The 12568-nt window shown below is 40.3% G+C and overlaps 1 protein-coding gene across 1 annotated transcript in view; it reads right to left on the bottom strand.

Moving 5' to 3' along the window:
• The window catches only part of FMNL2 (formin-like 2), a 375555-nt gene that overhangs the window by 133932 nt on the left and 229055 nt on the right, over positions 1-12568 (bottom strand). The window contains exon 3 of the mRNA XM_006880775.1: positions 3775-3855. Coding sequence (XP_006880837.1) covers positions 3775-3855 — 81 coding nt within the window. The remainder of the gene's footprint in view (positions 1-3774; positions 3856-12568) is intronic.

Genomic DNA, 12568 nt, shown 5'->3' with positions numbered 1-12568 from the left:
AACAGGTACGGCCAAACACAATCAATAAGAGTGCATCTAAATTCCAAAATCAATCTCCATAATAGTCTATGTGTTTCCTACTGCCAAAGGGGCCCTTTAGAGTAGTGAGAGAAGATCTTCACCCTGAAACCCACAGCGTCTCTCTTCAGCAGGAAGTAGCTAAGAGAATACGCCATCCCCTTTTCCTTATGAATCAGGGTGAAGTCTCTCTCAGGGAGCAGTGATAGGGAATGGCAAAAGACACACCGACAAAGGAGATTAATCAGAACTGACTTTGACAAGCACTGTGGCAATTGGACAATTAAAACAGACATTCAGATGGCGGGGAAGAAGAACAAACTGGGGAGGAGGGTAGAGAGAATGGTGCAGCAATGAAGGCATGAAAACCCAAAATCCCTGTAAATGTTCATTAAAAGTAATAAAATTTAATAAAAAAAAATACACACAAAAAAAAACAAAGCAACTAAAGCACTGTTCCATGAGGCAACAATAACAACAACATTCACTGTTGACGTCTTAAAACTGCATGAAAACAGAAGTACAATCAAATTGGCTTCTCTTCCCCATGAACCATCTTTAGCTGGACTACGGACAAGAGAAATGAAAGCTTTGGCAATGGCTTCCCCACCACATAAATAATAAGTGCTAACACTGCCCTTCTACAATGGATCCAGAAGGCTTTAAAACACTTCAAAGAGAAATCAAGAGTGTGTAGAAGACCAGGAGAAAGGAACCAGGTAGGGTCCATTAGCAATCTATACCATTCCTACTTCCCTCCGCATTAAAAAGCGGCCCAGGGATGAGCACAGGGAGGCAGCTGAGCCCGGGCAGATGCACACAATAGGCTTCATTTTTCACAAAGGCAGCAGCAAAAGGCCCAGACTCCTTTCTTTCTTTATGGTCTGCAGCCTTTTTCCATGCAAGACATGAACACATTGCTCAACGCACAGACTAATACTCACTGATAGGAAGAGGCTGGTTTAGCCAGTTCTGGTCACAGAGATACCTAATTTAGGCTATTCCTTGGTTGCCCCAGAGGATTTCCTTTTTAAAACGATTCATAAGGAAAATCTAACTAGAATATGCTTAAGAAACTTTTTTAGAAAGCGAGCAAAATTAAGTCTCTCTTATTCAGTTGGAACAAAAGATTGATGAAGGAAGTATGTGAGGACTCCAGAGGCAGTGAAAGAAGACAGCTCGGACTAGACAGTCTGGCTGAAATTTAAAGCCCTGATTTGAAATCTTTTTTTTTCCCTCCCCTTTCCAGCCAAAATACAGCTGAGAATCTTAAATTCATTTTAGCTGCAAGCCATGCCTTATTCCAAACAAAATCTCCTTTTTTCCAGGCTCTAAGCCTTGTAATTACGCTGTGTGGAACAGATCATCTCCCACTGCCAGATCCTGACAGAAATCTTACTAAAGCAGGCCTGGGTGAGTCAATGAGCTGGCTTTTTTTTTTCTTCTGAGGTGAATGGCCACTCTTCATAGATGAGGCAGAGACCAAACAAGGCCAATCAGGAAAATATATATGAACCAGAGCAGTGATTTCAGAATGAAGGTTACCCCACCAGCCCATCTTTTGTCAGTTCTCCTTATAAAGTTGTTTGTAAGAGAGCAAACCACTTTCAGAGAAAGCTGTTTGTTATTGCTTCTTTGTTTCATTTCATTTTCCTTAAATCAGAAAAAAAAACTGGCCCAAAAGACAAACAGGACAGTGCCAGGAAGAAGTTAACATCTTTTTTCCTCATGAGGCTTGGGCCCCAGAATCTAAACAGTCCCCACTAGCAGTCTGGTGTGGTTTTTTGTTTGGGGGTTTTTGTGTGTATGTGTACGGGGTTTTGTGTTTTTGGTTGTATTCTTCTCATTTCTCTCCAGAATTTGAAAAATGTTGAGCCGATTGTTCCGGAATGGAATGCATTCTGTACAAGAGACCAGTTATGTGGGAGGCTGAACCGAGATTCCAGTCTTGTGTACAAACATCAGCATTTTCGTCGTTCTCAACCAGAGGCCTAGAGTGGAGTGAGATGCCTGATGTTGGGGTCTGAGCAAGCTAGCCTGGAGTCTTAGAAGTGTGAGAACTTCTGAAAATACTTCTCCACCAGACTTTGTTGTTGCTACGTGTGTGAGCTCATCCTCCTTTAACCCACTCTACTCTGGTAAGTCCAGGTACCTAGTGGGTTAAGTGTTGGGCTGCTAACCTAAACGTAACCTAAAGGTTCAAATTCATCAATTGTTCCACAGGACAAAGATGGGCAGTCGGCTCCCATTAAGATTCACAGCCTCCGAAAGCCAATAGAGCATCTTTTATAAGTCAGAAATAACTTGATAGTGTAAGACTGAGCTTTAAATATAATAAAAAGGAAAGTGCTACATCCTCAGAGAAAGATTTTCTAGAAAGAACTGAGCCATTGTCTCACATGAGGATGCCTCATAGCAGCTTTAAATATAAAAAGGAACAAGGAGGGGGAAGAGGTGGGCAGGGAGAAAAGTGCAACAATGAATGAATGGAAATCCAAAGTCCCTGTAAATTTTCATTAAAATTAGTAATAATAATAATAAAATCAATAACAAACAAACAAAAAAGGAACAAGGAACACATGCCACATCTTCTGAAGGAAGATATTATGACAATTTGCCAGGTACCCTGTTTGAAGACAAGGAAGATCACATCTGGTTTTGAGTCCACGGTGCAAGTCTACAGTTAACTCTCACCAACACTGATATAATTTATTCCTCAGTGGCCACATACTAACCATATAGCAAAGGGTCAAGGAATTTCCGAAAGAAAATAGGAACTGCTCTCTTTAACCTGACTTTTCAGAGAAGGAGATGGATAATGAAGAAAAAGGAGAAAATTTAAAACAACATACCCACAAACACACACACAAACACAGAGAGAGAACAAACAAACAATACCCAAGTGTCTTGGAAAATGTAAAATTAAGCCTTAAAAAAATATAACAAGGTAAATATGAGTCTCACACTTAAAACAAGCAGAAGGAACAAAACTTGTGCTATTTTCCCTGTGGCCTTGGGAGCAGACGTTGTGGAAGGTCAGAGCACAACAAGGACTGTCTAGTGATGCACCCTCTTGTCCCGTCTTGGGCAAGGACAGTGCTGCCCTGAGCCCTCCCTGGACCGATCAGGCCTGCAGGCTGTGCCAGGCTGTATGCTTGACCACGAGGCATCAGACCGAACCAAATGTGTGGCTACACAAAGCAGGCCTTGTTTGGAAAAGAAGAGACTGAGAATAGATTCGGCTATTCTCTCCTCACCTTCTTGGGGCCAGGGAAACTGCTAAAAGCATCAACGCAGGATGTGAGTGCACAGCTGGGATGACAAAGCCCCAGTGATTTTTCAAGGTCTCTGGAAATGCACCCAGGCATGAATAACACAAGCACTGCCTTTGCAAAGCCTGCTTTTCCAGGGGCCTCAAGACCTCTGGTCACTCGGAGGTGGAACTGATACACATGCACACAGCAGTGGGTTTGGTTTTCTGGTTTCCAAACTCAACCCTGTGTAATTGGAAATGGCAGTGACTCAATAACCAGTGATGGTGCATGACTTCATTTTGCAGAGAAACATTTTTAAACACCTTCACGTGAGAAGGATGGGGTTTTTCTCTGTCTTCTTATGCTGTCAACCTCCAAAGGTAGTTTTCCTGGCAACTCAGGCAGAGGCTGTCAGGAGGAGGAAGTGGGAGCCTCCAATCCAAGAGGATTCTGCCTGCAAACCCGGAAGCCACTACAAAGAGGGGAAACAAATCCATCTTACCTTCCTGGTTACAGCTGGATCCAGATAGCCTTTGAGCTTTTGGATATACGTGTGGGGAGGATTCTTCACCTGGAATCGTTCCTGAAGGGAACACAAAATGAAGAGTGTAAGAGTTGTGAAATCAAAACACAACCAGGTGCATTTAAACCAATGCTGCATACAGAGAGCCCAAATCCATCCACAGAGAGAATATGACCCTGTGCACTGTCATGTAGATACTACTGTTAAGTGCTGAATCCTTACAAGAGATGTTGCTACAAGTGCAACAATGAATGAATTGAAATCCAAAATCTCTGTAAATGTTCACTGAAATTAATTTAAAAAAAAAAAAAGAGCAAACTGGGGGTGGGGAGGTGGGCGGGGAGAAAAGTGCAACAATGAATGAATGAAAATCCAAAATCTCTGTAAATGTTCATTGAAATTAATAAAAAAAAGAAAAACAAACAACAACCAAAAAAAAAAAAACCCCCAAGAGATGTTGCTAACCATACTTCTCACAGCCGACAACTAAGAGTTAAGGCTATCCTGGACTTCCCTAATATAACTCAGCTAGTCCATACAAGTGGATTAGAACCCACTTCTGCCCAGCTCCAGAGCTTACTTTTCTCTAGAAGGCACTGCAGTTCTCGTTCTACAAATGATGCTGTGCACCCAACCTATTTTAGGATCTCTTTCCGCAAGTTGTCAATCTGCTGCAAATTATTTTAAATATCGTCAATGTTGGCAAATTGTTCTCTTTTGAATATTCATTTGCTCTTTGAAAATAGCCTTATGTTGTTTTGAGCTAATGTGATTTGGAGTAGATCAAGTTAATTTGTTTCAAAACGAGGAATGAGCATTATTGTGTGTGACAAAAGGATGTGCATCTATGTATGAATATATTTGTGTGTACACACTTGCATACATGTTAATACCAATGGATTCCCAAGGAGCCCTGGTGGCACAGTGGTTAAAGTGTTGGTTAACTAAAAGGTCAGGGGTTCAAACCTACCAGTTACCGTATGTGAGAAAGATGTGGGAGACCACCCATAAAGAATTACAAACTTGGAAATCCCATGGACAGATAGTTATACTCTGGCCTGCAGGGTCACTGTGAATCAAAACCAACTGGACAGAAATGAGTTTCTTTGGGGAGGGAAGGCACTTATCATTTCAACAGTGACATAATAATTGAAGCAAACATAGAATATACATAATATGTAATAAGTAAGTGAAAACCTTGGGTGAGGCTTGAGAATTTGTATTTCTAAACAGTCCCATACTTGATGCTGCTGAGAGAGAGAGACCATTCTTTGAGAAATCTATACACCAAGGTGTGAAGCTGTCCAGAGCATAATCTTGAATGCAAACATGCAGCAGTGAAGCAGTAGAAACAGAAAGCCCACAGACTGGGAAAAAGCATGAGGCAATGCCATCTGAAACAAGAGTCTCATAACGGAAGTTTACAGAATACTACAGAACCTCCACAAGAAAAAGATTGATTACCTGGTAACAAAATGAGCAAATGACACAAAGATTTTTCACAAAGGAAGACATTTGGACAGCCAAGAGACGCAAAGAAATTATCACAATCACGGCAATCAAAGAGACACAATCAAAACAAGGTATCACCTCACTCCAGTACTTGTTGTTGTTTGGCAACTCACAGCGACCACATGTACAAAAGCCCTAAACCCTGCTCTGTCCTGTGCCAACCTCATTGTCTCTGACACACCTACTTTCATTATCCCAATCACTGAATCGATCCATCTCACTGAGGGTCTTCCTCTCCTGCTCTGTCCCTCCACTTTCCCAAACATGATGTACCTCTCCAAGGATTGGTATCTCCTTGCAACATGGCAAAAGTATGTCAGATGAAACTTCAGAATCCTTGACTCCAAGGAGCAGCCCGGCTTCACCCTCTCCAGGAGAAACATGTTTGTCTCCTAACAATCCATGGTATAGTCAATACTTTTCTCCAGCACCACAACTCAAAGGCATCAATTCTCTTTCTATCATCCCTAGTCACTGTCCAACTCTCTGATGCATACATAGCAAGCAAATGTGAAAACTATATCCCTGATCAGGCACACCTTAGTCTCCAGCCTGATGTCGTTGCTGTTCAGTACTCTGGAGAGGTCCTTGACAGCTGATTTTCCCAATGCAATTCCTCTCATAATTTCCTGGCTGCTGGTAACAAGAGTGTTGACTGTGGAGCCAAGCAAACGAAAACTGTTAACTATCTCAATCTCTTCACCATCTATACTGCCAGTTGGCCCAGTGGTGAGAATCTTTGTTTTCTTGATGTAGAGCTTCAATCTATATTGAAGACTGCAATCCTTGACCTTCTGCAGCAAGTGCTTCAGGCGCTCCTCAATTTCAGAAAGCAGGGTTGTGTCATCTGCATAACGCAGGTTGTTAATGAATCTTCCACCAATCCTGATGCCACATTCCTCCTCCTACAGCCCAGCGTCTCGGATGATCTGTTCTGCATATAGATTGAAAAGGTATGGAAACAAAATACATCCTTGACAGACCCCCTTCTTGCTTTTGAACCATGTAGTGTCTCCTTCCTCTGTTCTGACAACTGCCTCTTGGTCCAAGTATAGGTTTTGCGTAAGCACAATCAAATGGATTCCCATTCTTCTCAAAGTCAGCCACAGCTTGTTGTGACCCACAAAGTCAAAAGACTTTGCGTAGTCAATGAAGCACTGACAGACATTCTTCTGGTACTCTGCTTTCTGCCAAGATCCATCTAACATTAGCTATAATATCCCTTGTACCACGGCTTCTTCTAAACCCAGGCTGCACAACAGTTCTCTGCTGACATGTTGCTCTAGTCGTTTTTTGAATGTTCTTGCTTGCATGTGATATTAATGATACTGTTCAATAATTTCCACACCATGTCAGGTCACCTTTCTTTGGAATGAGAACAAATATTGATCTCTTCCAGTGAGTTGGCCAGCTGGCTATCCCCCAGATTTCTAGGCACAACTTGGTGAGCACATCCAGGACAGCATCTGTTTGTTGAAATATGTCAATTGGTATGCTGTCAACTCCTGGAGCCTTGTTTTTTTTCCAATTCTTTCAAAACAACTTGAACTTCCTCCTTCGTCACCATAGGCTCTTAGTCATATGTTATTTCATGAAATTCTTCTGTGTCCGCCAATTCTTTCTGGTACAATGTTGGAGAGGTTGTGCAAATACTAGAGCTCTCATGCACTGCTGATGAGACTGTATAATGGTACAATCATTCTGGAAAGCAGTTTGGCATTCCTCAAAAAGCTGAAACACAGAAATCTCATTATGACTCAACTATTCCACTGCTAGGAATATATAACAAGGAAAACAGAACTGAGACATGAATGGAGATATGTACCCCTACGCTCACGGCAAAATTATTCACAATAACAAATAAATGGTAACAGTCCAATATCTATCAACAAACGAATAAATGGAGAAATTGTGGTAATACAGCAATAAGAAGCAACAGTTTTGCAAAATATAACATAGGAGAAGCTACTATGCTGAGTGAATTAACTCAATCCCATAAGGACAAATACTGAATAAAACCATTAGTGTAAATACAACAAATAACTAATAAGAAGATCTGTAGCACTACTGTAAAAATAGAAAGATAAGTAAAAAGACAAGTATAAATGTCCAGAAGGGGAAGGTGAAGGGAGCAGTGGGAGGAAAACGGGGAAGGAGGGAAATCACTAGGATAGCAGAGCTGGTGGGCAGATGAGAAGCAGAATGAGAAAGATCCAATGGGGACTTGAAAAGATGGGGTAATAACTGGCATAGACCAAGAGTAACTTATTTTACAAAACACAATGTATATGAATGAGAATGAAACACAATGTGACTGAAAGACAGTGTGAAACACAATGAATATGAATGAAACAATATACACATTCAATTCCAAATGCAAATCAATATAAAGTTGTAGGGGGAAAAAAACACAAGTGACTACATGGGCTACTGCAGAAAACTTCTTTAACGTGCTTAAAAGCACGAACCCTGAAGACCTTTAAGACCTGAGGTAAACGTGACCTAAGACATGGTCATTTTCAATTACTTCATAGCCATGTGTAAGTGGGACAACGAATAAAGAAAACCAAAGAATAATTGTTGCCTTTGAATTATGACGCTGGCAAGGAATACTGATCACTCCACAGACTCCAAAAAAGAATAAACAAATCTGTTCTACCAAATGTTGTATCCTCAGACCAATTTCTAAACATGAAAAGTGCAGCCAGAATACTCCTTGGAAGCAAGGACAAGGAAATTTTTGTCTCACTAACTTTGGGCATGATAGTGGGGGTGTCCAGTTCTTAGAGAAGGACATCAAGCTTGGTAACATACAGGCAACAAATAAAGACCAATTCAATGAGAGTGCAGTGGCTGTAACAATGAGCTCAAACATACCAAAGCTTACGAGGATGGTAGAATACTGGACAGTGCTTTGCTGTGTTGTACACAGAACAAAAGTTCTATGAGTTTGAACAAACTCAGAGGACCTAACAACAATAGGCTTCCAAGATTTTTCTCTATATATGCTATAGGTACCCTACATACACAAAGAAAGCTCAGTTTTAAGTTTTTCAAAAAGACAATTCTAAAAGGAAAAAGATTGTTCAAAGAATGAGGATAATCCTTATCAAGTTCTTTTTTTTTTTTTTCAAGTTCTTTTCTTACAACCCAACAGGTATTTTTCTATAATTCTTTTTAATCTGCTAAGTGTTATCTCCACAGGGAATTTCTTGCTATTACACAACTACTGAGAATAGGCCAGTATGCTTAAGCACTTTTGACTTTTATTTACTTATTAAACATATTTTCCCCCACACTTTCCTTCATTATGTTTCACACAGTCATTCCCAAACATTGTGTTTTATAAAATTGGACTGTGCCTACCATTACTTGGTCTCGTCAGGTTCCTGCAGGATCTTTCCCATTTCCTTTATCCCCTCCATCCATCCACCGAACTTTGCAACTCTGTGATTTGGCCCCTAGAGATCCTTACCCCTCTGCTCCCACCCCCTCCTCCCTTGGATATCCATATGTGTTTTACTACTTTTTGTTTTTACAATAATGGACTTACACGGTATTTGTCCTTAAGAGCCTAAGTGAGTTCACTCAGCATTAAAAAATAAATCTCAGTTGTAAAAGAACAAATATTGCATGGTGCCACTGCTGTAAAATGGGACTGATATCAGGGTTGGGGTAAGACTGAGAAAAACTGGAAAAATTGTGTATACTGCACTGAAACAGATGAGGGAGTGAATAATTTAAAAGCGATGTATGATAGGGTATTATGGTTATCACAAGAGTTCACAATTAAGGTTGCATAGTAGAATGTACTTGGGGCAGTGGGAGGGGTGCGGGAGGATTGTGTACCAGGGAGCGAGTGCTTCTTTTACTTTTAATAGAGAAGAGTGAACTGGGGGCGGGGCAGCGGTCGAGAAAAGTGCAGCAATGAATGAATGGAAATCCAAAATCTCTGTAAATGTTCATTAAAATTATTTTTTAAAAAAATTACAAAAGCTGTCTGAATAGCAAACAACACAATGGCCTCTACACAACTGGTGAATTCTAGTTTTGACCCTCAATAAAAGCCCTCCGTGGGCTTAGAGAAATGCACACATTCACTGGATCTGGATTGGATTTCCTTAAGATCTGAAATCATAGACAAGGGTGAAATTGAACAAACACTCAATTTTTGACAAAAAAATTACTTATGATCCTCTACTGTTGTGTCCCTTCAATTCTTTGGATAACTTAGGAATTGTATTTACAACAAAGAGAAAATAGTTTGATGCTTTATAAAACAGTTGCTGTTGCCACCATTGATAGATTATGACTCAGAGCAGCCCTGTGAACAACAGATTTGAACCTTGTCCTACTCAACACCGTCCTCACCATCCCTGATACACACGAGCACATTGTTACAGTCACAGTGTCAAATTATCTTGTTGAGCATCTTCCTCTTTCGCTCTCTCTCTCCACCTATCTCAGCATGCTGTCTTATTCAAGGACTGATCCCTCCTGGCAACATGCCCCGAGTATGTGTGACAAAGTTTCACTGTCACTGCCTCTAAGAAGCTCCCTTGGTTTTACTTCATCCAAATTTGTTTCTCCAGGTTTGTTATTTTCATTTGGACCATGGAATATTCAGCAATCTTCTCTAGTACCACAACTCTAAGGTAATGATTCTTTTTCTGTCTTTATTGTCTAACTTTCAGATGCACAGAAAGTAAATGGGAAAAGTATGGCTTGGATTAAGCATACCTGGTAGGTCCACATAAAAGTTATTTCTCAGAAGTAAAATAAAAATCCACACATTACTTGACCAATAAGCAATATCATAACAGATGGAGAAATGATTACAGTTTCCAATGTTTCCTTTTACTTGGATCTATAATCAACACTCATGGAAGCAGTAATAAAAAATCAAAAGATGAGATATACTGGGGAAATGTGCTGCCAAGAACCTCTCTAAAGCATTAAAGAACAGGAATGCTGATTTAAAGACTTTAAAGACTAACATGTGTCTGATTGAAGCCGTGGTATTTTCAATTATGTCATACGTAAAGGCTGAACAATGAAAAAGGAAGACCACAGAAGACGTGATACCTTTGAATTATGATGATGGTGAAGAATAGACCACGGACTACCAAGAAAACAATGTTTCTGGAAAGAAGTACAGCCAGACTGCTCCTTAAGAGAAAGGGTTGAGGAGACTCTGTCTGACACACTTAGGGCATGCTATCAGGAGGAACCAAACCCTGGAGAAGGACATCATGTTTGGAAGACTGAAAGTTGGAGAAGGAGTGGAAGACTTTAAAGGGGATGGACTGACAGTGACCGCTACAATGGACCTGAGCACAGCTGAGTTTGTAAGATGGCACAAGGACTGGGCAAGGTACAGACCTGTTGTATACTGGGTCACTAGTCGGTGTCGATTTGATGGCACTTACTCATGACACTGAGAAGCATGAGACTCTCAGAACACTTTATAGTACTAATTAGAAGCCTACACATAGACTGAGAAGCAGCTGACTGAACAGAACAAAGAATGCTGCATGGTGTAAAACTGGGAGAGTTGTATCCTTTCTCTATGCCTATTCAATCCGGGTCCTCAGCAAATCATTAGAGAAGCTGGTGTCTCTCAAGGAAAATGTGGCATCAGGATTGGACAAAGAGTTAGGAACAGCCTGCATTATGCAGATGACACAACCTTGCTTGCAGAAAGTGAAGAAGACTCGAAACAATGAAAAAGACCAAAACTACAGCCTCCAATCTCTCAACATCAAGAAGACAAGTATCTTCACTGCTGGACCAATAGGGACCATAATGACAGATGAAGAAAGGACTGAACGTTGGACAATGAATAAAGAAGGCCAAAGAGCAACTGATGCCTCTGAATTGTGGTACTAACAAAAAAATAATGACTATCCCAAAGACTGCTCAAAGAACAAGCAAGTCTATCTTAGAGGACATGCATCCAGGATACACTGGAGAGACTAGGATAGTGAAACCTCATCTCATACACTGGGCATGTTGTCAGAGGGCATCAGTCTTTGGAAAAAGTAGAGTCAATGAAAGTGAAGACAACCTTCAACAAAATGTATTGCGATCTCAATGGCAATAATAAATCTGAGTGTGGCAGAGATTGTGAGGATGGAACAGGTCAGGACAAGGTTTCAGCCTGCTGTTCACAGAATCCCTACATGTCAAGTCAACTCAAAGGCACCCAATATTAACAACGCACTGTAAAGTGCTTATCTTGATAACAGAGAGTATGTTTTTAAAAGATTAAGAACATATTCTAAATTTCTTTAAATCTTATTAGGTAGGAAAATAATTCGAATATGGCTGGTCCTTAGTATTATCCAAAAAGTAACTTTTTTTAAAAAATGCCACATACAAGTTACTTGTCTTATAAATTATAGGGAATTTTCCCCCCTAAAGTTTAAAAGTTCACAAGGAGATTATAAACACCTTGTACAGACATACATCAGAAATGTTCAAAGCTAAATGCCAGTTAACCAAACTTAGGATATGCAAGTTAAAGAACATTTGTTGCTCTGGTGGCCTAGTGGTAAGGAGCTGCAACTACAATCCCAGAGGTGCATGGTTCGAATCCACCAGATGCTCTGCCGGGGAAGGAGGGACAATCTCCTCCTGTACCAGTCCGATCTGATTTGACAGTACACGCACACAAAAATAATAAAATAAAAAAAATAAAAAATAAAGAACATTTGTTGACCAGCGTGGGTTGTGCCTCTTTGGCTCTGAAACCATTAAATGCTTCTCATAATTATACATTTCTCATTAACTAACTTCAGTAAGACGTGTGCTTCCCTGATCATCAGAAAGGATAGTGTCTACACACAGGTCTGTGTTGCAGATTTAAGAAAAATAATAAAGGACAAAGCACTTATTGAGTTCAAATTAATGACTAAAGTTCAAGTCTGTTGCAACTCAGATTTGAAAACCGGGCTATTCTTAAAAGGAATAAATGGAAGGATTGTGACACAGATGTATTAAGTTAATTAGGTAAGCATAGTAGAGGGAGCTCACTAATGATTCTACAACATGACCTTTTCTATCAGGCACAAAAAGGCTGCTTTAGGCTCCTTCTAATGAGCCAAACTCTTTCTCTGCTCCTCCCTCAAATGCCTCCATTTCTTCTCCAAAGTCTGTTGAAGTTTGTCATTGAAAGTCTTGCCACACACACATACACACACAATATCTTGTTTTTAAAAAAAAAAAAGACTTCCAAGTCTTTACGTCCTTTCTCTCCATG

The sequence above is a fragment of the Elephantulus edwardii genome, unplaced genomic scaffold (assembly GCF_000299155.1).
Source record: "Elephantulus edwardii isolate Elephantulus edwardi_28Jun2011 unplaced genomic scaffold, EleEdw1.0 scaffold00010, whole genome shotgun sequence".
Classification (NCBI taxonomy): Eukaryota; Metazoa; Chordata; class Mammalia; order Macroscelidea; family Macroscelididae; genus Elephantulus; species Elephantulus edwardii.
This window is presented reverse-complemented; position numbering and strand designations above follow the sequence as displayed.